At 40.2% G+C, this 20023-nt stretch overlaps 1 protein-coding gene across 1 annotated transcript; it reads left to right on the top strand.

The window, feature by feature from the left end:
- Positions 1 to 513: 513 nt before the first annotated feature.
- Positions 514 to 19277, top strand: strc1 (stereocilin 1). The gene is made up of 29 exons (XM_061044234.1): positions 514 to 556; positions 1140 to 1838; positions 1946 to 1970; positions 2578 to 3931; positions 4484 to 5317; positions 5682 to 5747; positions 6630 to 6740; positions 6904 to 7058; positions 8450 to 8636; positions 9454 to 9569; positions 9885 to 10014; positions 10132 to 10314; positions 10871 to 10909; positions 10999 to 11169; positions 11352 to 11492; positions 13322 to 13383; positions 13496 to 13631; positions 13730 to 13818; positions 14180 to 14315; positions 14436 to 14632; positions 15348 to 15438; positions 15716 to 15887; positions 16230 to 16405; positions 16564 to 16719; positions 17357 to 17499; positions 17638 to 17786; positions 18119 to 18216; positions 18417 to 18567; positions 19046 to 19277. The coding sequence occupies exons 1-29, from the start codon at positions 514 to 516 to the stop codon at positions 19126 to 19128; spliced, it is 6093 nt and encodes a 2030-aa protein (XP_060900217.1). The 3' UTR covers positions 19129 to 19277.
- The last annotated feature ends 746 nt before the right edge of the window (positions 19278 to 20023 follow it).

The raw sequence follows: 20023 nt of genomic DNA, 5'->3' as shown, positions 1-20023 counted from the left end.
TATAAAGGCCTTCACAGCAGGCACAGTAATAGGGTGTGTTTGCAGCAGATGTCTTGTAAATCCTCCAGCAAGTCTTCTGGCTCCTCGTGCAGGGCTCCAGTTTCACGCGAAGGAGTTAATCAACAGACTCCGTCAATAATTCAGCACCGACGGTCGGGCTTGTTGCCGAAATCCCTTCTACGTTTCGCAGCCCTCATTTCGCACCTACTTTTTTTCCCCTTTTAGCGGTGTCCTCAATTACGCCGCTTCAGACCAGAGGTAGAGTTTCAGATGGACACCGAGGAGGAGAGGAGCCTGTGGGAACACTTCAACGTGACGATGGATCATCACCTCCACCTGCTGAGGAAAGATGAAGTTTGAAGGGATAACTTACTGACTCTGTTCAGTTAACAAATATGAAGCTCCATGTTTGTCTCAGCTGAGCATCTACGCTGCATCAAGAGGAGAAAACACATTAGATTTATTTTTATTATCTGGAGTTACCTTTTTTGGTTTTAATCGAGGACACTTAGGATGTGGTCGACAGCAGCTGCTTGCATCGTTTGCGTCCTATCAGGTAAATTTAAAGTCACTTTTTTTTTAGAAATAATTAGTCTGTTTCTATTTGTTTATAATCTCTAAACATATTATGTATTTAACTTACAATTGTGACGTGATAAATGTGATTATAAAAAAGTTACCTAAGTTGACGGTTTCCGCTGTTAATTAAGCTTTAGGCTTTTAAGTAAGTAAAAGGTTTGAACAGCTTACTTAATGTTTGTTAAATTTCAATTGTTGACGTTTCTCGCAATAAATATTGAACTTCCAATTCTCTTTATCTGAAAAATAAACTTTTTGTAATATTTAATATAATTTAAAAACCAAAATGGAAATTGCCTAGATACATTGAATTACATTTTTCGAAATGTTCTATTTTCCTCTAAAGGTGAAAAATGTTTGATCAAACTTAAATAGGGTTTTATTGATTTAAACACCCAAACAATTTTTGGAAATCCAATTAAAATACTATGAGGCTCTAGGGACTTCTCAGTTTCGCAACAAACAACACAGCACTTATAAAACTGGCTAATTCTGATTTTCCCACTGGAGTGACAGCATTAGTCTAATCATTTCCTGTGTTTATGTTTTCTTGTGTGCAGGCATCATCTGTGATGTCAAACAAGTGTATTCACAACCCAAATGGATACAAAGAAAGACTGATCAGTCTCCTGACAAGGCCTCCATATTAGAGGAAGACATCCAGAAAGTTATTAATGAAATCCACTCTTTGTCTGGTGAAAATATAAATAAACGCATCTTTAGCGCCACATACACTGCAGAAGGTTTGGACCTAAATGCATATTATCAAGCTCTCAGTGATTTGTACGCTGTCTTTCAGCCTCTGTTGAGGGACAGATTTCTAGATGACCTTCCGAAGACATTAGTGTGTATTCTGTCTGGCAGACAGGACTGTGGCCTGGAGGCAGAACTAACAAAGACCGTGTCTCTGGAGTTAGGAAAGCCGCTGCTGAACTTTGTGTCGTCTCTGCGATCACAGTCGTGCACTACACTGAACCGTAATGGAGGGTCAACCAGCTTCCTGAGTGCCTACCTCAGGACTGGGGAATCAACATCAGCAGCATTAGATGGTTTTCAGAACACTTTAATAAATATATTGTCAACTTTCCCTCTTTCTGGGAGTTTGATGGGGGCTGTGAGCAGCCTTGTGGAGGCAACTGTGACATACATTTCAGAGTTCATGGCAATGTTATTGCAAGTTCCTATGGACTTTATCAAAATAGCTTTACAGTTTGGTATTAGGATACCATCTTTGGAGGGGAAACAGACCTGTGAGCAAGGTAATAATTCTTTTTCATTAATATAAATATTAGAAAAGTGTCATATCATTTCCTAAACTGTCCTTCATAATATGCATGTCTCTAATTTCCTTTCACTTGTTCTGCAGGAGATCTCAAGCAGCTCATTATGTGGTGAGTCATCAGTTATATACACACAAACCTTTTTTTCATTACAAAGCTTCTCTATGGAGTTTCCCGCTATTAGAAGCGCTGTGGAGCCAAAGTGACAAGAAGTCAAATGTGCCTCTCACAGAGCATTTTAGCAAGACTCGGTCAACCAGCCAACCTAAAAGTCTGTCGTTTGCAACAGCATGTCAGAGATTAAACTTAAGATAAGTCTGAAGAGAGAACTGATTTGTCACACCTAAAACCATAATGCTTTTTGGATTCCCTAGTGTTCTAACACAGCCAGTGCAAGTGGTGATGAAGACAACTACTTGTTAGCAAAAGCAGATCTTAGTAATGGACGATTTGCAATAAAGAAAAAACAAAGCGCTGTTTTGTTAGATCTCAAGCAAACACACAATGTCTGGTGTTGAAAATCCCGAAATGTAAGACTTGTGTTTTTGAAAGAAAACTCCATAAGGCTCTTTTTATTAAGATCTCCATCCATTGCTTAGAGAAGTAAAAAAAAAAAAAAAAAAACAGAATCTTCCAGAGTAATGAGTATTAATCATTTTAGCCAATATTGTTCTGACTGAAATAATCTTTAATAAGAATGCACTGCCTGTTTGTTCAGGGGAATCAACAACAATGTGAGCTGGTCCTTTGGTACCTCCATCATTGACATCTTCCTGGATATCTTCCTGGCTCAAGAACAGCCTCCATGCACATATCCGGGACCAGAGTGCTTGAATCCTCAAAGTGTCCCCTTCCAACGCAGCGTCTCCGAGTCAAAAGACAACACTGATTACTACCAGGACATCCTGCTAAAGTGTGATCGCCGCAATCTGGCCAAGCTCAACGACACATTGTGCGCAGACATCCTCACAGGTTCGAGAGTGGGATCCGCAACATCTGTCCTCACCTTTTGCCGGGAAATGAGCTCCCTTAGCGCTAATCAGGTTGAGCAGGTGTGGAGCAACATGTGTTATGTCATCCAAGCATTGATGTCTCCGCTCTTTAGCAGGTCATCTGAGTGCACACATTCTCCACCTGCTGTCACCCCTCCCCCTGAGGCCGTTCGCCTCCCTCACTCTGAACTCCCTAGAGTAGCCAGAGAAGCTTCCAACCTCAGACAGCTGGCCTGCAACTACAACACCTGGTTAGAAGATGAGGGGGTAGACGCCGTCCTCGTGTCGCTGTGCAGTGATAATGCACGCGAGGAGTTTGCAAAGCAGGTGTGTAACAATGCCCTGTTGATGAGGAAGCTACTGTCAGAGGAGATGAACAGCTGGCTGTATGGCTACTGTGCCAACTCCTCTGCAGACTCTGCGTACTTAGTGAGTCAGTTCTGCGTCTATGAGCAGTGGATGGATCAGCCTTCAGTGAACCCCCTCTTACTGGAGTTCTGCACAAGCCTAGATGGTCCCAGACTGACATCGCTCATCTGTGAGGACACTAGATTCTTCATGCTTTTATTCTTCAACCCTGAAAATGGACGCTTTATGCCAAATTGCACAGCATTACCACCGGTCCCTGTCCCTGACTCAATCATGTTAGAGTCCTGTCAGTACTCAGAGTGGCACAATGTAACGCAAATTACCATTGATGTTTTGTCGGAGTGCATCAGACTCGATCACATTGGTTTTACCCAAGAGGTGTGTTCTAACAAAACCTTTCTAAACAGCTTGCTGCTCAATAAGGAGAACGCCTGGCTTGAAAATCACTGTGATGCCTCTCTCACTGTAATACCCCCAGTGGTAACCGAGCACTTCAGCATAGCAGGCTGGTGTGACTACCATACGTGGGGAGAACGGCAAGTGGACGACTCAGTGGTCGGCCTCTGTTCGCAGCATGATCAGGTCGCTTTCCAGAAGAACGTCTGCTGCAAAACGTCTGTGCTTGAAAAGCTGCTAGAAAACCCTCAGAACAAATGGCTGACATCAGTTTGCGAGGAAAAGGAAATGGAGGAAATAGCTGTGTTACCACAGGTAAGTAACTTTTGTGTAACTGTAAACAATGTTGGCTGACAAGGGGAAACATGTTTCAGCGTCTAAAAAAGGTTTCCATTTGGAGTCAATGCCAATTCAATTAGTAGAATAAAAAACATGAAAAATACAACTGCAGAACTGCTGTGCTGTTTAAAAAAAACATGATTCAAGAAATGCATTAACTGCAAACACATTGCAAACACGTAAACAATGCATAGTAAAATATGAAAAGAAAAATGCTGCAAATCCAGGCATCACAATGGAAGTGCTCCCCGCCTGCAGCGGATGCTAAGTGGAAATGACTCATTTGAAACGACGGACACTGAGAGATTTCCGGCACCAGATTTAGTTTTTATCAGTCCACAAACAAATCCATGCAACTGTTGGAAGGGTTTATTGTCTGTTGTGTATTATATGTCTTGTATGTTTGCATTTGTTATCAGTATTGCATTGTTTCTGAATTTGCAGCCTATTTCTCCCAGTGGAAATATTTCAGGCAGGCAAGACTGTCAAACAATTTGTATACTAATGTATTAATGCTTTGTTCTTTAGGTGTGCAAGTATACAGAATGGACTCGTCCGATGATTGTAGACATGACCGAGCTCGCTCTCTGTGCTGAGACAGACCCGCTTAACTTCACCACCAAAGTCTGCTCCAATGAGTCAGTCATCCAGAACCTGCTGGCCAATCAGGACAACACCTGGTTATTACAGCACTGTGCCAACCATTCAAACTCACGGGTCACTCCTGGTGAAGGAGGGGGGCAGGGAGAAGGCCCGACTGGCTTCAACCCCACAGAGCAGTGCCAGTACTCCAGCTGGAGTATTTCTCTTCCTGATGCAGCTCTCCTCACTTTCTGCTGGGAGCACGACCAGACAACTTTCATCTCCTCTATCTGCCCTGATGCTAGGCTTCGCTTTCTGCTCTCCCAGGAGCCGTCTAGTGTGTGGGTGGACAGCATGTGTACCACCTACACCAACTACAGTACCACTTACAACAACGACAACAACAGCAGCACCACAGTGGAGCCTAACTTCTGCCTGGCCAGGAACCTGCTGAGCCGCTTCAACTGGAGCTGCTCAGCCGACCTAACCTCCGCCTGCCAACCTGGGGCTAGTCAAAATACGGCTCTACAGATAGCGATGCATTGCTGGGTGGAGAATATGAGGTTCAGGGTGAAGGATCTGCTGACTCCACCAGTGGCTTCTGTGTTGGAACAGGCAGTCAGCGCCACTGTCGTGATCCTGTTGGCACTGGAGGAAGTCCAGAACACCTCGCTGCATGTCAGTGAGAACATAAGACAGAGTGTGTTGTCGTCTGTAGTCCGCTATCTTGAGAGGGAAAACAACTTTGACAAAAAGAGGGTGCTGCTGCAGTGCTTTGGGGTAAGTAGTTTGATTGTGCAGTACTTTTTTGGAAAAGAAAGTTTAAAGCTGTCAGAAGTTTTTTTTTAGATAGATATTAACTCCCTGTTAGTGAAATACTAATCTCATTGTTACTACTGATGCATTAATAAGTCAGTAGCATTTGACTGAAGATTGTCAGTTGTGTTGCAAATAAGAAGTATTGTCTCATTCCCCTGGATAGCTCAATCCCTACCTATATCAGTGTCTTTCTAACAATGTGAAGCAGTCAGATACATGTATTGTAAGAAAAGCTATAGAATTTTACTTTTAAATCGCTGTAGAGAAAGAGTATTTACAACCCTGTAAATGTGTGTGTGTGTGTGTGTTTGTTTCCTTTTTATAGAGGGTCTTGACCAGCTTAATGCAGACAGCCAGAGACCTTACCGGCGATGAATCCTCCGTCATTAAGGTGATTTAAACAAAAACCTTGAAAAGCTTTTTGATGGATTTCCATAGCTAGCACACATCGATGCACTTTAACCATGTACGGATATTTTCAGCTTCTTAACAAGTGTCTGTTTGAGGACTTCTCCATGACCAGGATTTTATCAGTGTTGTTTGTTTTCATGTATGTTGTTTATAATGTTCCATTTGAATTGCTTTTATATAATATGTTGTATCTATCTCTGGAACGCTGAATTCCTCTCTGCACAACAAATTTACCCTTGGGTACTAATAAAGAAACCTTAAACCTCGATTTATAATCACCATAGCTTAAATACTTTTGACTTTGACAATGACTCCTTCCTTTTTTTTTTTTTTTTTTTTAATTTATTTTTGGGCTGTTTGTGCCTTTAATGTAGCGATAGGACAGTGGATAGAGTTGGAAATCAGGGAGAGAGAGTAGGGAATGACATGCGGGAAAGGAGCCACAGGTTGGACTTGGAGGACTACAGCCTCCATACATGGGGCGCGAGCACTAACTACTGCGCCACCAGCGTCCCATGACTCCTTCCTTTTGACAGACGTTCCCCCAGCTTTTCCTGTGGTGTAATTATAAAAAAAATATTTTTTTTTAAACTACTATTGGATAGCTTGCAACTCAAGATGTGACTATGCCTCCTTTAGGATGAACCAAATGACTTTGGTGTATTCCTGACGTTTTCTCTGGTTTCATCACACAGACCAGCACATCAGTTCATGACTATGATTTATTTGTGGGGCTAATTCTAAATGATAGAAATTTAGTTTACAACACAACTCTTTCAAAATACATCTTCAAACTAATGTTCTCATCCTTTTATCATTCATGTCTTGTATTATTTGTTTAATTGTGTTGTTCATTTGTCAGGAGTACTTCAGTATACCGCTGAGCCGGCTGAGGTCAGTGCTGAGTCCAGCTCACATCACCACCGTCAGACTGATCCTCCAGTACTACAACAGAAACAAGGATACGCTGCAGGTGAAAAACCACAATGAAACCCACACTGATCGCATTGAGCGGTCTTCTCCTGATTCTTACTGGATTCTCTTGGCACTATACCCTCGGTATAGCCTTACTTTATTGCATAGTACCATATATTTAGTTTTCTCTCACAGAGGTTGTGTTTCCTTCTGTTTCCCAGCTGCCTGACTTGTATTTGTCCACCATGGTGTCAGTGATGTTCCAGACACACCTGGTGAAAGATGGCAGTCTGTTCCCTGAACTGGCTCCCCTGCTGGCTGCAGCCACACCTGCTGACATCCAAGCTCTGCCCTCACTGAATAACAACAATAATGTGTAAGTGATGGTGTTATCTACACAGTTTAATGACTGAATTCTTAACATTGTATTATCACGATCACTGTATTCCTCATTCTCACTGCAGTATATTTTGCTGCCTTAGTTCTTGCATACTCAATATTTAAATCACAACAGTCCAAACATGCTAAATAAAGCCCCCAGCTCTGTTGTCCTGTCTAATGTGTAATTCTGCTTACATTAACAATCTGCCTGTGTGAAATGATTTAGTTTAAATGTGTTCTCTTTCTGCTTCAAGGGGTATTTCTTAAGATAGCCTGCATATTGTGTCATGCATCATTTACATTCTTTCAAAGCTTGTATTTAAGATCTTTAATAAAATAAGGCAACCTGGGGACAAAACTGTAGTTTTCCAAATGTATGATAGGTTCAGACTCTCCTGGCATCAAAAGATGTAATATTTATGTGTTTCAAAGTGGTTCCTGAGATTTTATATGTCAATACCAGGATGTATTTAAATTTTGATCTGAAACAAAGCACGGGTGTAAGGCTTGTGCAAGAAGTGATGTGTCATTGCATCCTAGGATGCCAGAAGCATGCATTATAAATAGAAGGCAAAGGGAACTTTTTGAGGACTATTTTTCATCCTGGAAGGGCTTACAATGTGTGTAGGTATTTTCTGTCTGCTGAAGAATGAGTCGTTAAATGGGGACCAGAACAACCAGAAAGTCGCATTTTTATTTTTGACTCAGTTATGCAGCTACAGCTCCAAGCCCTCCTCTGTCTTTGTCTTTATTATATGAGTGCAGTTCAAGTCAAATTGAATATTCTCTGGTGAAATGGTGGGGCAGTGAACACATGAAGAGCCCTAAATCTTTTACTCAAAAAGCAAGATTTTGGATTAAATCAAAATAACTGATTGCAAAAATGTAACTGTTTTTAAATGCTTTAATCACCTTAGAATATCTTGTTTCTTTTGTCAAATAAAAATTCAGTGAGTTCATTTTTAGTTGTCACAGCCATGACATGTGGACAGTAAATATGTAGCTGGAACCTGCAAGCAATTAGCTAAGCTAAGCTTAACTTACTTTAGCTGAACTGGGAAAGGGTTTTAAAACAGCTAGCCTTGCTCTGTTCATAGGTAACAAAATATGCAGCAGACAGTCCTAAGTGCAATCCAGAAGAATTTGATCTTTTTTTTTTATCATTTTATACTGACAACCCTCAACAAGAAAGGGAAATAACATTTAAAAAAAATAATAATAATAATAATAAACACATTTTCCAACAATTTTTAACTGGTTACATTTTTTATCCCACTATAATAAATGTTTGAAGCAGTCTTTCAATGCAGGCCTCCTCAGGTAATTATGTTTAAACACAATTGCAATACTTCTCTTTCTTTCTTTTGTTTCTTTTTTTTTTTTTAGGAGGGAGACCATCAACAGAAACTTAAAATACATGACTCTGGAGCAGAGGCGAGCTTTTGGCTTGTGGTTCAGCAAAGTTATGCCCCCCTCTGACATCACCAGAGGTCAAGAGTCACTCATCAGGGACACCGGAAACCTGATCGCCTATCTGCCTTTCCACAACTTCCAGCACCTTTTGCCTGCTCAGGTAACATGACTCTGGGCTCTGACACCTGGAGGGGAAACCTAAGAAGGCAGGAGTTACCTGTCACATAATGGTCATACAGAATAGACAGTTTCTTCTTTACCTGTCACCACCATCATGTGTCACATCCTGGTAGCTAACGTTCAATAAGTAAAGACAGGAACTCAGGAATAATGAATGATCTTAAGATAAAAGCCAACATTCATAACCAAGGATTTAAAAAGAAAATGCTGAGAAGCAAGCCTACCCGCTCTCTACAATAGTTACAGAAATATATCATGATTTTCATGTAAATATGAAGCTACCGCACCCAGTTAGCTAAACTTGGCTTAGTTCTAAAACCGTTTGGTTTATGTATAGATTAGACTAACAAAATGTAATGTGCATGTTAAGATGTGCTTTTACAAAGATGTTGGTACCTCTGGACACATAACGGCTTGCTTTTCCATCGTATATTCCATATTACACTAAGCTAACCTGTTAGGGATAGGTCCATAGTCATAATTATGGATTTAAACTTGATATATTACTTTAACTCTGCAAGAAAGTTTAGTGAGCTTTTTCTGAGATGTCTAACTTTTCTTAACAGAATTGAATCACCCTCGATTCTCTCGTTAGTTTGAGGTACACTTCCCACATCCAAAAATAATTGCTATGTTGTTAAACCTCTCGTCATATGTTGTTGCTATGTTATGAAAAAATAAGTATTTAGAGACCGCTGGTAAACATTTAAAAAATCAATAGCCTTGTAATTGCTATATTATATTAATACAAAAAAAGTATTGAAAGTCACTGAAACTTTTCGTCATGTTCCCTGCAGCTGTTAGATGGGCTGGAAGTTTTGCAAAGAAACACCCTCACTTCTCTAAAGCAGGAATTCATCTCTCACAGCATCATCAGCACCTACAGAAACCTCACTGCTCAGGATCTTACAAGGTGGGGAATGACTGTCCGACCTCTCCGTCTATGTAAACAGTTTATGAGATTCTCAATTTGTGTGGATCCACAGGCAGCGTCAAATAACTAAGGAAATATTACTGTGTAAACTAATTCATATTAATAATATTTTTTTCTTTTGCTTGCATGCACAGTTACACATGTCACAATATGTTAAATATATGAGTGAGTAGGGCAATGCAATTATTGAACCTTAAGACTTTACCTATAGAGACTTACTTACTGAGTAATTGTTTTTCTTCCTCACAAAATGTGCGCCCAAGTGTGTTGTTAAAACAGTGTTTGCGATTTCAGGTTAGGTAATCTCTCCTGCCTGGCAGACCCAGAGGACCTTCTTGTGTACAAAGATACTGAGCTCTTCAGTGTCATTAGAGAAATTGTTATGAACTGCACACATGAGGGACTGAGTCTGCCCAGCCTCTTGGTAAGCACATAAAGTGAATACGTTGGTGTCCTTATTGATTTTCATACGTGTGTTTCCATTAAAGGAGAATATTTCAGACATGTGCTGTTTTGTGCTTTTTGGGAACCTTCTGTCCAGGTTTCCAGTTTGTTGCTGAACAGCACAGAGTTAAAGGTCCCCTCCTTGCTCAGTTCTGATCGACTGGCAGAGATCGCCCCCCTCCTGCCGTTGCTGGGTGTGCCTTTTCTGCAGGGTCTCACACCGTCACAGCTGCACCCAATCCTCCCGGTCCTTAGCTCCGTTTTATTCAGCCCTGCACAGGTAGTGGAGCACACTCAACCTGTAATCTACATTGAAGTTATAGAAATCTTCCTCTATAACATTATTTTTACTATGAGCCGATTCTTCTTCTGTAAATTAATCATCAGGTGTCCATAGTGGGGGTTGGGTCAGTCCCTTTCACTAGACAATCCCCTATTTGTTGTGCATGGATGGTTTTCTGGCAGCTGGTGGGGCTTGTAGTCCTAAGTAACAGCTGACAGGCAAGCCAACATCAAGCACACTGATCCCTGAAGTGAGTTAGCTTATGAGGTAAAGACCGGAGCTTTACGCTACGCTCAGCTATCGTCTGAACTGGAGCCGTTTACTTTCACCTCAGCCCCACAGCTGTTGTCTTGCTTTTATACGTCACTGTGCGCCTGAGAGGATACATCTTTTCAACCATAGTTATCTTTTGACAGGTCCACCATAAATCATCAGAACTTTGTTTTGAATTAATGTTAGTTGAAAAGGGCAATTCAGCATTTTGTATTTTAAAAGTTCCATTTGAAAGGTAATGTCATGTAATTCCTTTGCTGATTTTCTTTATGTATTTCAGGGTTCCATTATTATAGACAAGACGTCCACAAGTAACACAGTGAGTTATTCTTAAAATGCAAAACGATGTGAATTTAGGTTTTTACGTTTTTGCAACTTTAAGCCAACATCTTCCTCCCCTCTGCCCAGCTGACCACCACGGATCAGCTGCAGCATCTTGGCTCCCTCATTGTGGGACTGAAGACAGAGGCCTTGTTGAGCGTCACCTCTGACAGGCTGCTGTCATCCCTGCCTGCAATGGCCCAGTACACTCCAGGCCTCAGCCCTCTGCAAGCTAATGCTATTGCCACCAAGCTCTGGGTAAAACACAAACACATTGACATTTACTTGAAGATTTTACAATTTTAAGCTTCTTCAGTCGAAAAGTGTTGAGTTTGACTTATGTTGAGAAAATTGTAACAAATAAATAATAAATATAATTTCATCGATGTCATTTGATCGTTACGCTTACATTGATGTTTTCTTGCTTCTTCTCTGACCAGGGCTTCCCAGAGGTAGTCGGTTGGTTGGATGATGTGGAGCCTTTGCTCCATTGCACTCCTCTGCTGAGCGTCATGCCAAGAACCCGTTTTATTGTGAACAATATCACCACTGCTTCCACAACATCCTGGAACACACAGCAGGTATCACACAGCCCACCTTACACCAGAATACACTGAAGGGGACATTTTATTTAACGGTAGAGTCGGCAGTATTGTTCGTTGCAGCTTCTTAACACAACATTTAAACTGGGCCCCTCCTCCTGGACTCATGGCTACCAGAAGCGTACACTCACTATAGGGTTAGTGTGTAAGCCACTACTTGTACCTACACGGCAAGCTACCACATGCTAGCACAAGCTAACTGACGGTGTTTGTGACCTGCCTGTCTAACATAAAACAGGCCATCTCCATGTCCGCGGGTTAAAGACAAAACAAGGTTCTCAAGCTTTATCCTCAGTTAGATTGTATTTTCTCTTCTTTGTATCTACGTCCAAGTCCATTATATTCAGTTTGAATGGGCTCCAATCGCTGACATGTATCAACTCCCTAACTCAGCTGTGCAGTATCATTGGCTGAAGGAAACACACCAGCTCATTGCCCCGAAATATTCCGACTAAACCCAAGAAAAGAAAAAAAAAGAACGTCCAAATACAGACAGAGGGCAGTGTGTATGCAGAAACTGTCACCACTCCACAGGTATGGAGGCCCGTAAGTGATGATTGAGCAGTCTTCTTTTTTTTTTCAGGAAAAAGTTATTGACTCTACCTTTAAAGTTTTGAAGTTTGAGATGTATGATCAGGGATCGATAGCAGAAATATATTTCACACTCTAAACATGCCTGTGTGTAAACTTTTCCTCTGACTATTTGGAACCCCAGTAACAACAACCTACCTTTCACATATGGCATGTTAAACAGTGTTTGGCAGTCAAATAACATTCATGCATTCAACCTTTATATAAATCTTGAAAATAATTAAGGGCAAATCTACATTTTCTATGACGTAGAGAGCACAACAACAAAGAATACATGTGCACAAAAAACAAATAATGTCAACAAGACAATTAAAAACAGTTACATCCGAAGGCAGGGTAGTTTAAATTAATAAACTGACCCATAGGAACAAGTGTGTGAAGTTTGAACGTCTGTTGCAAAGTGATCCATGTGAATGCAGCAGAGAAGTTCAAAGCAGTTTTACCAACTTAAATGTTTGCCCGAGGAACTTCAAATACTGGAACATGTTGAGTGTTGACTATGAGGCTGTTTAACTAGGAAGTAATATATGGTGGCATTTTACCAGTTATGGACTTGTAAATAAAAAACAATGCCTGTCACATCTTGCAGTTAGAGGCACACAGCCTACCTTTTCATATAAAATGTGCTTTTTTATGTTGATATTGACCTATGGGTCTGACATAATGTATACAGTAAATAAAGTAACTGTTGCCTGTAATGGACCTGAGGGCAGAGTGATATAGATGCAGTTTTGGCGGGGCAAACGTGGAAATGAAAGTGAGTGATCTAACCAGCCACCAAGATATTTGCATTCCGAGACTCTTTCAATGTTGTGTCCTGTCACATTGGTGATATGTAAACCATCATCTGCAATGTCTCTTTCTCTAGAGACAAATATTTGGTTTTGATTGGGTTGAGATCCAGTTTCAGATTGAACAGTGCATGTTGTAGATGATCAACAGCTTGCTGGAGGTTTTCAGCTGCTGAATGTTCAGTGTTGGCTGTGTGAATGACGGTATCTTGATAAGCTGCTAAATTATGAAGTGAAGTAGCAAAAGCAAACATGTCATCACTGATACCATGAATGGGCTTGTTGCATACAATACTGACAAACACCCTCTTTATATCAGTTTGCCATTTTCTCTTCTTGTTACAGGTGTGGAAGGTAGCAGCACAGAACATGCATAAACCGTTTAACAATAAAAACAAACACTTTTTTTTTTCATATTGTCACCAGGCGATTGCAATTTTCAAAAAGGTGCTTGAGACTAAACCAAATCTAATCAGCCTAGATTTTCTGTAAGTACAACTTTTCTGTGCTCTTTTACAAATGCTTTATTAAGGCTTTAAGTATTTTGCAGCTTTATACTTTTATATAGATGTATTGATCCTCATCTCTTTATGTAACCAGGAGTCTGGGCACAGTGGGTCAAGGTGTGAGCTGTACGGTCTTACAGGAGTGTTTTCGAGCTGATTCCTCGTCTCCTGCAGTGAGAAAAATCCTACTCCTTCTCAAACAGCAGCCCGGTCCTCTTCACACCTCAGTGGTACAGTTACCTATTTTGAATGGTGCCATCTGCTGCCTGTATGCTTGTTAAATAAATACTGTGATCTATACATCTTTTGTCTTCATTCTTCTGGACAGAAAAGGTGTGTGATCGAGGAGCTGTATCAGTTTGAGTTCTTCTCTGAACTGTTGGAAGATCTGGGAGCTGAGATTGCCCTGTCCATGCCGTAAGTACTCATTTCCCTCTGATGAAAATGATTTGGACACTTTAAAAGTGGAGTGATTAGAGTCAAATGACCATTAATCAATCCAATCAAAATTATATCAGGGGTTATTTCATTATGTGAATATAAGCAATATATTTCAAAAAACCTTCACTGTAATATCGATACATGTCATTTATCAGAGTTACTTGTGTATTTAACATGTTTTACTCAATATTAAAAGAAACTTAACCAACCATATATTGGCCCAGAGAAAAACATGACCTAACATTTTGACGAGAGGTTTTAAAAGCTGTGGATTGACATTGAGTCGTTGATTATAAGGGTAAAATATTCTTTATGCTTTTTTGTGTGATGTTTGCAGTGTGAGCACCATTAAGAAGTTCCCCACGGATATGATGGACACTCTCAGGAGGATGATCATTCAGGAGCCTCAGCACTTCCTCATGCTAGCTAGAACCAAACAGGAGCTGCTGGTGGACAAAGTGGTTCAGAGGATGGTCAGTAGAGCTACACTGTGATGCCCCTCTTCTGTTTTACAAAGTTATGAGTGAATAACTGAATGGTTTGTAATTCCTGCAGCTTGACCTGCGGGTTTATTTTGGACTCTTTCTCTACAGGGCATGTACACAGGCGTGTTCACTGAGGAGGAGTTTAGTTCACTGGGCATCATGGCACCATTTGTGGTGGATGAAGTTCTCATTCAGCTCGACCGCAGCTTCTTCACTGAAAATCTGGATTATCTCCAGGGGCTCTGCTACAGCAGCGGCAAGATGAACATTGTGGCTCGTATCCTGCAAGATCCTGCCGCCTTTGGGTAATTCAACATCTTAATTTAAAAATGTAATTGTTGGAGGCAAGAAAATCCAAATATGTTGAATGATTTCTAATAAAGTGAGTTAAATAATAGTAAGGTACTACAACCTACTGTGACATCATAAAAATAACATAAACATTCATTTGAAAAGTACAAGTTTCGAAACATGGACATAATAATACTAATACTACTAATATTATTATAAAATGATTTTGCAGCTGTAACCACAATTTGTTTTTAAAAAGCATTAATGGTCTGTGTTTACTTTGTTAATCTGGCTTTTCATGATACTGTGTGATAATGTGCCATTAATTGAAGTGATTTTATCACAGTTTGTCATTAAATGACATGACATGTGGGAAAGGAGCCACAGGCGCGCGGACTAACCACTGCTTCACCAGCGCCCCTGTATTTTATTTTTTGGGGCAGGCTTTTTGTATATGACACTATTTTGCCATGGTGTGATGTGATAATCACATTGTCAGATTTTCCTTGAAGAAATTACCTTGAGGTAAAATCTAAAATATCAGAAATCATCTGTTTAATGATTTTCAATTGAAGGTTAGTCCTGTATGGTGGCATTACTCCGCAGTGAGACTTGTGTTTACAGTTCAGAGGGTAAACTTGAAAATGATCATGACTATAGAGAACAGGTGTCAATTTTGCAGGGAACCGTGGAAAAATCATAACAATCGTTCCTTTTGTTTTCTCACAGTCCAGCCAAACACTGGAACAAGACCACAGTGAGTCAGGTGGACCGCTTCCTCTTCTTCCTGCCTAAGGACAAACTGCAGGAGATTCCTCTTGTGAGTCCACTTCAGTCGCTTTACAGATTCATTTGATGTCCAGAAATCAGCAGTGAGGTGTTGGGATTGTTATCTGATCTCACGGCAGGTTAGGCCAACAAAGGCTGTAAATAAACCCTCAGGTGTCACATCTCCAGCAGGTGTCAGGATCAGGTGGTGAAGTTCCTGTTCTCTTGCAAACCGTGTGTGTGTGTGTGTGTGTGTGTGTGTGCGTGCGTGCGTGCGTGCGTGCGTGTGTGTGTCTACACATGTGTTTGTGTTGTTTGTTTTCCTTCAGGATCTGATGACAGTGGGCTGTATAGAGAAGCTGTTCATGAGCCAGCGGCAGTGGGAACGCGGGGATGTTGGGAGCCACTGTTTAAACGAGAACGATAAGAAGAGAGTTTTTGATAAGCAACAGTTTGTCCTCCAGTTTTTCCTCGGCTTCCTCAAAATAAATCCTTTGTCACGTGAGCATCACTTCTGTTTCTGGAATCAAATCCTTTAGGGGATTTTAAAAGGACTATAGTGTAAATATGAAGTGCCAAAACACCACAATATGTTTTGTATAGGAACTGTTACTCCATTTACATGCTGGGTTCTCCATGTCAAACGTCACACCATTACTTCAATAGGTTATTATTTCAGCAGTGTATTGATGTTTGTTGGAATATAGTGCAGTATATGAAACAGAAAATAGTAAAACAAAAATATTTTCTATTTAATGCTGTTGATATAATATGTTTTACATAAAGTCATACGTATTTTACAACATTTCTTGATCTGACTTTTGTGCCTGTGTCCTTTTCCAGCGGCTCCCATGGTTCCTACCTGTGAAATCCTGCACACTACAGCTCCCTCTGCCTGGACCTCCAGCAGTCTGATCAGCATGACTACATCAGCCTTCTCCAACTGTCTGGAGCTTATGGGTCAGGACCCATTCCTTGCATCCTACCAGCGCAGCCAGGTGCTGAAGAAAGTCAAACAGGTGAAATTCAGTCCATTTAACCACAAAGAAGTAGTGTGTTATTCAAGGCCTTAAAGGGACGCTTCCCCTCCTTAGTCCTGGTTTCATCCTGTGGTTCTGTTATGTCTTTACATGCTTCATGTGGTGTTACGTGTTCCTGTGTGTGTGTGTGTGTGCAGATATACGGCCCTGTCTCGTCCTTCTCTCAGTCTGTGATCACACAGCTGGGCTGGATAGCGACAGAGCTCTCCATGGAGGAGCTGAGCAGCCTCAGACTGACTGAGCGTAGGAGTATCGCTGCTATGGGTGCTATCAGTGCATGGACCAACAGACAGGTACAGTACATGCTTTGTTTACAGCTGTTAACATATCACACAGATTTAAGATGGAATATGACTTTTTTAAACTTTTTGTATCTGCCATATTAAAAAGTGAAAACTGATTATTTAAGATCTGATTTGTTTGTAAATTAGCATTGCTAAACACTTCTGATGCTGTGGTTTGTTTGCTCATTTAAATAAAAATGCTAGTTTGAAACACCATGCTTATGGCTGCTCATTGAGACCCACACAAAGTTACATTTCACATTTTTTTGTTTTTTGCAAGTGGCCTTGGTGTTTTGGGCTGTCCATTTATGTCCATTTATTGATATTTCCCATTCTGTATGGATGACGTAGAGGCACAGAGCTGGAAGCAAACCTCCTTTTTGTCCATCCTGCAGAGGTCAATGAGAGTGACTATTCCAATCACCTCTTAGTATAACCCAATATGATTCAACATTATAACAAACCCAAGCTTTAAAATGACCATAAAGTTGTTTGAACTCCCCGCTAAATAAAAAACAACTTAATGAAACACGCACCAATGCAGAGTCTGTATTAAACTGCAACGAGTTAGGCACACTTACAGTTATGTGTCATGGGTGTATGATGAAAGAGCATGTCTGGATCATAACTCTTGTTTCCATCCCAGCTTGTTGCACTGTTTAGCGCCATTTTAAACTCCACCAAGCAAAGTCCAAGCCAGCTGGACTATAGCACACTAGGGGCCATGGGATACATTGTGTGCGGAGCTAAAACCACTGACATAAATGTGTTCAATGCTGTAGAGTTCAGGTGAGCAGATAAAACACTTTCACATGCACGTGTTCATTTCTTCATTTTTGGGAGCTGATGTTTGAACACTGTAATGTGATAACAAGTTCCCCTTCCCTCCTGCTCTTCCTGTGCTGTGTCTCTCCCTGCTGGCTGTAGTAAGGCGGTGCTCCAGCTGGGTCAGCTAAACTTATCCTGCTCTGAGGAGCAGCTACTGGCTTTCGTCGAGCTGCTAACTCACAGCCTCGCTTTTGGACCCACAAGTTCATGGGGAACTGATGTGTTCATTGAGATAGGAGTTCTGGCCGGTATTTTACATTAACTTAAATCACCTTAGAGCTTTCATAAGGTCCTGAAGTTTCACACTTAGCAATCAAAATGTTTGCATTTTGGAGCGTATTGCACTGTTGACAGAAGTGGTAGAAAATATACGATGTCAATTCTTGGTGTCAATCTTGCACAAATATCTTATTTGTATGGATCAGTTAAATCCCATGTGTGCTCACAACTTTAACCCCTCTTAGTATTATTTATTGTTCTAATGAAACCCTCTAAATAACTCTTGTTGCTGGATTAAAGCATTGACTCAGGCAGTTGTGCTTCTTTACTCTCATTTATCAACATGTTTCACTTTTTACAGCTGGTATCCCAGACATGTCTATGTCAGCGTTGGTGAAAATGCAAATTGAAGGAATCATACCTATGGCTATCTCCATGATACCAGCTGACAAGTTTGCTGTAAGTAATTTAAACAACATTATCTCTTCACATTTTCCAAAAGCACAAATAATTCAGTTTTTTAGAGGAAATTGTTACAGTCTATAACAGGGGTTTTAAATGTCTGTCAAGTTTTGCTAATATTGGTGCAATAATCGCATCTCTGTGTCACTACTCGTCTCTCTGTTCCTCTATTTCCCTGCTTGTTTTATTTCATCCAGGTGGTGTTTAACCAGAAACACATCAGCATGTTCTTTTATGAGCAGGCTGCTGCTGTGACCGAGGCGCAGCTCTCTAAGCTGTCAGATGTTCAGAAGACAGCTCTATCTCTGGTGCTGACACCCTGGGAGGCACGGCCTGTAGACTTCAGAGGTGAGCCACTGAAATCTTCTGTAGTCTAAATAAATCTGGTAGTTAGATAAAAAGGTCCATTAGGAAGGTTGTTAAAATTAGCTAACATCTCTTCAAGCTATTATTGAAATGTTTGAAAATACTGTATAACTAATGTCTGGTATATATTAATACCTATAGTAAAATGGCATGTTTGCACTTCATACTATTAGAGCACTGACAGACTTCACTTCAACAATGACTTTAGAAAGCTAGAGCCAATATAAACTTTATGAAGGTCAATTTGAAAAATGATTTGAACAAAGATTGAATACTGACAATATCCTATGTTTACACAATGACTATACAGCTCAATATAATCATATCAGAACAAGTCTAGGAAGTGTAGTGAAATTCTCAAAAATGAGTTCCACTGTGTTTTGTGTTACGATATACAAAAACCGATAATTCAAGGGGATTATATTTTTTCATGGCTCTACAATTGTTGGTTTCCCTGTAGGGAAGTCACTGGGGTTGGCACTGAGCCCCAGCCGCCTGTGTCTCACACTGGGACTGCTGATGCTGCTGATCATCCTGCCCTGACCTGATCTGCCCTGCAACATGACCCCACTCACCCCCGCTGGATCAGGAGACACATCCTCATCCTCATAACAAGGATCACATTTATCTGTGCAATATCAAGCAGCACTTCAACATGTCTTTATACTGAATTGAATGAGATTTTTAATTTACTTTGTGTAGTTATCACTTTGAAACATCAACATGCAGCACTAAATGAACAAAATGAACAGTAAACAAAATTAACAGTAAACAAAAAAGAGAATTACAACCATACATTTCTACACTATAGACTAAAAAGTGAGCCCACATTGGTTTATTTATTTACCTGTTTATTTATTTATATTTTTATGTATTATTTTTTACTATTTATTTTCATAAACTTGTATAAACCCATCCTGTCCTTCAACCCATCCCAAACCTTCTCAGGGAGTAAAACCAAACCCAGAAAAACAGTACCAAGACTTGCAAGATTTAAAAACAGTTACTAGAAGATCTGTTGTGTTGCAAATCTAAAAAGTAACACATACATATATATATATTAATTTATTTAAAGTTATATATTTTTGTGAAATTATACAATATTTTGTCAGAGTAAGAGCAGAAATGTTTGCTACATTTATATTTTTGTTGTGAGTAATAATAGTAAGATCACATTGTATTAGTATTGATCATGTGCAGTCTATTTTTGCTGTGAGTTTTGTATTGTTGTGCACACTTTCTGGTGTGATAAATGAAGTCTTATATTATCAAATTAAACCAACTACCATCTGTTGACTGTTTATTTATGGATTATTTATTTTGTTTAGCAAAGAGGAATTGTTTTTGTTTTTTTCACGAGGGTAAAGGTTTGTCATTTAAAAGACATTACACTTCCTACAACCTGTTTTAAAGTATAGGTCCACACAAGATAAGAAAA

The sequence above is a fragment of the Labrus mixtus genome, chromosome 1 (genome assembly GCF_963584025.1).
Source record: "Labrus mixtus chromosome 1, fLabMix1.1, whole genome shotgun sequence".
NCBI lineage: Eukaryota > Metazoa > Chordata > Actinopteri > Labriformes > Labridae > Labrus > Labrus mixtus.
The sequence above is the reverse complement of the archived record's forward strand: the minus strand, read 5'-3'. Positions and strand labels throughout refer to the sequence as shown.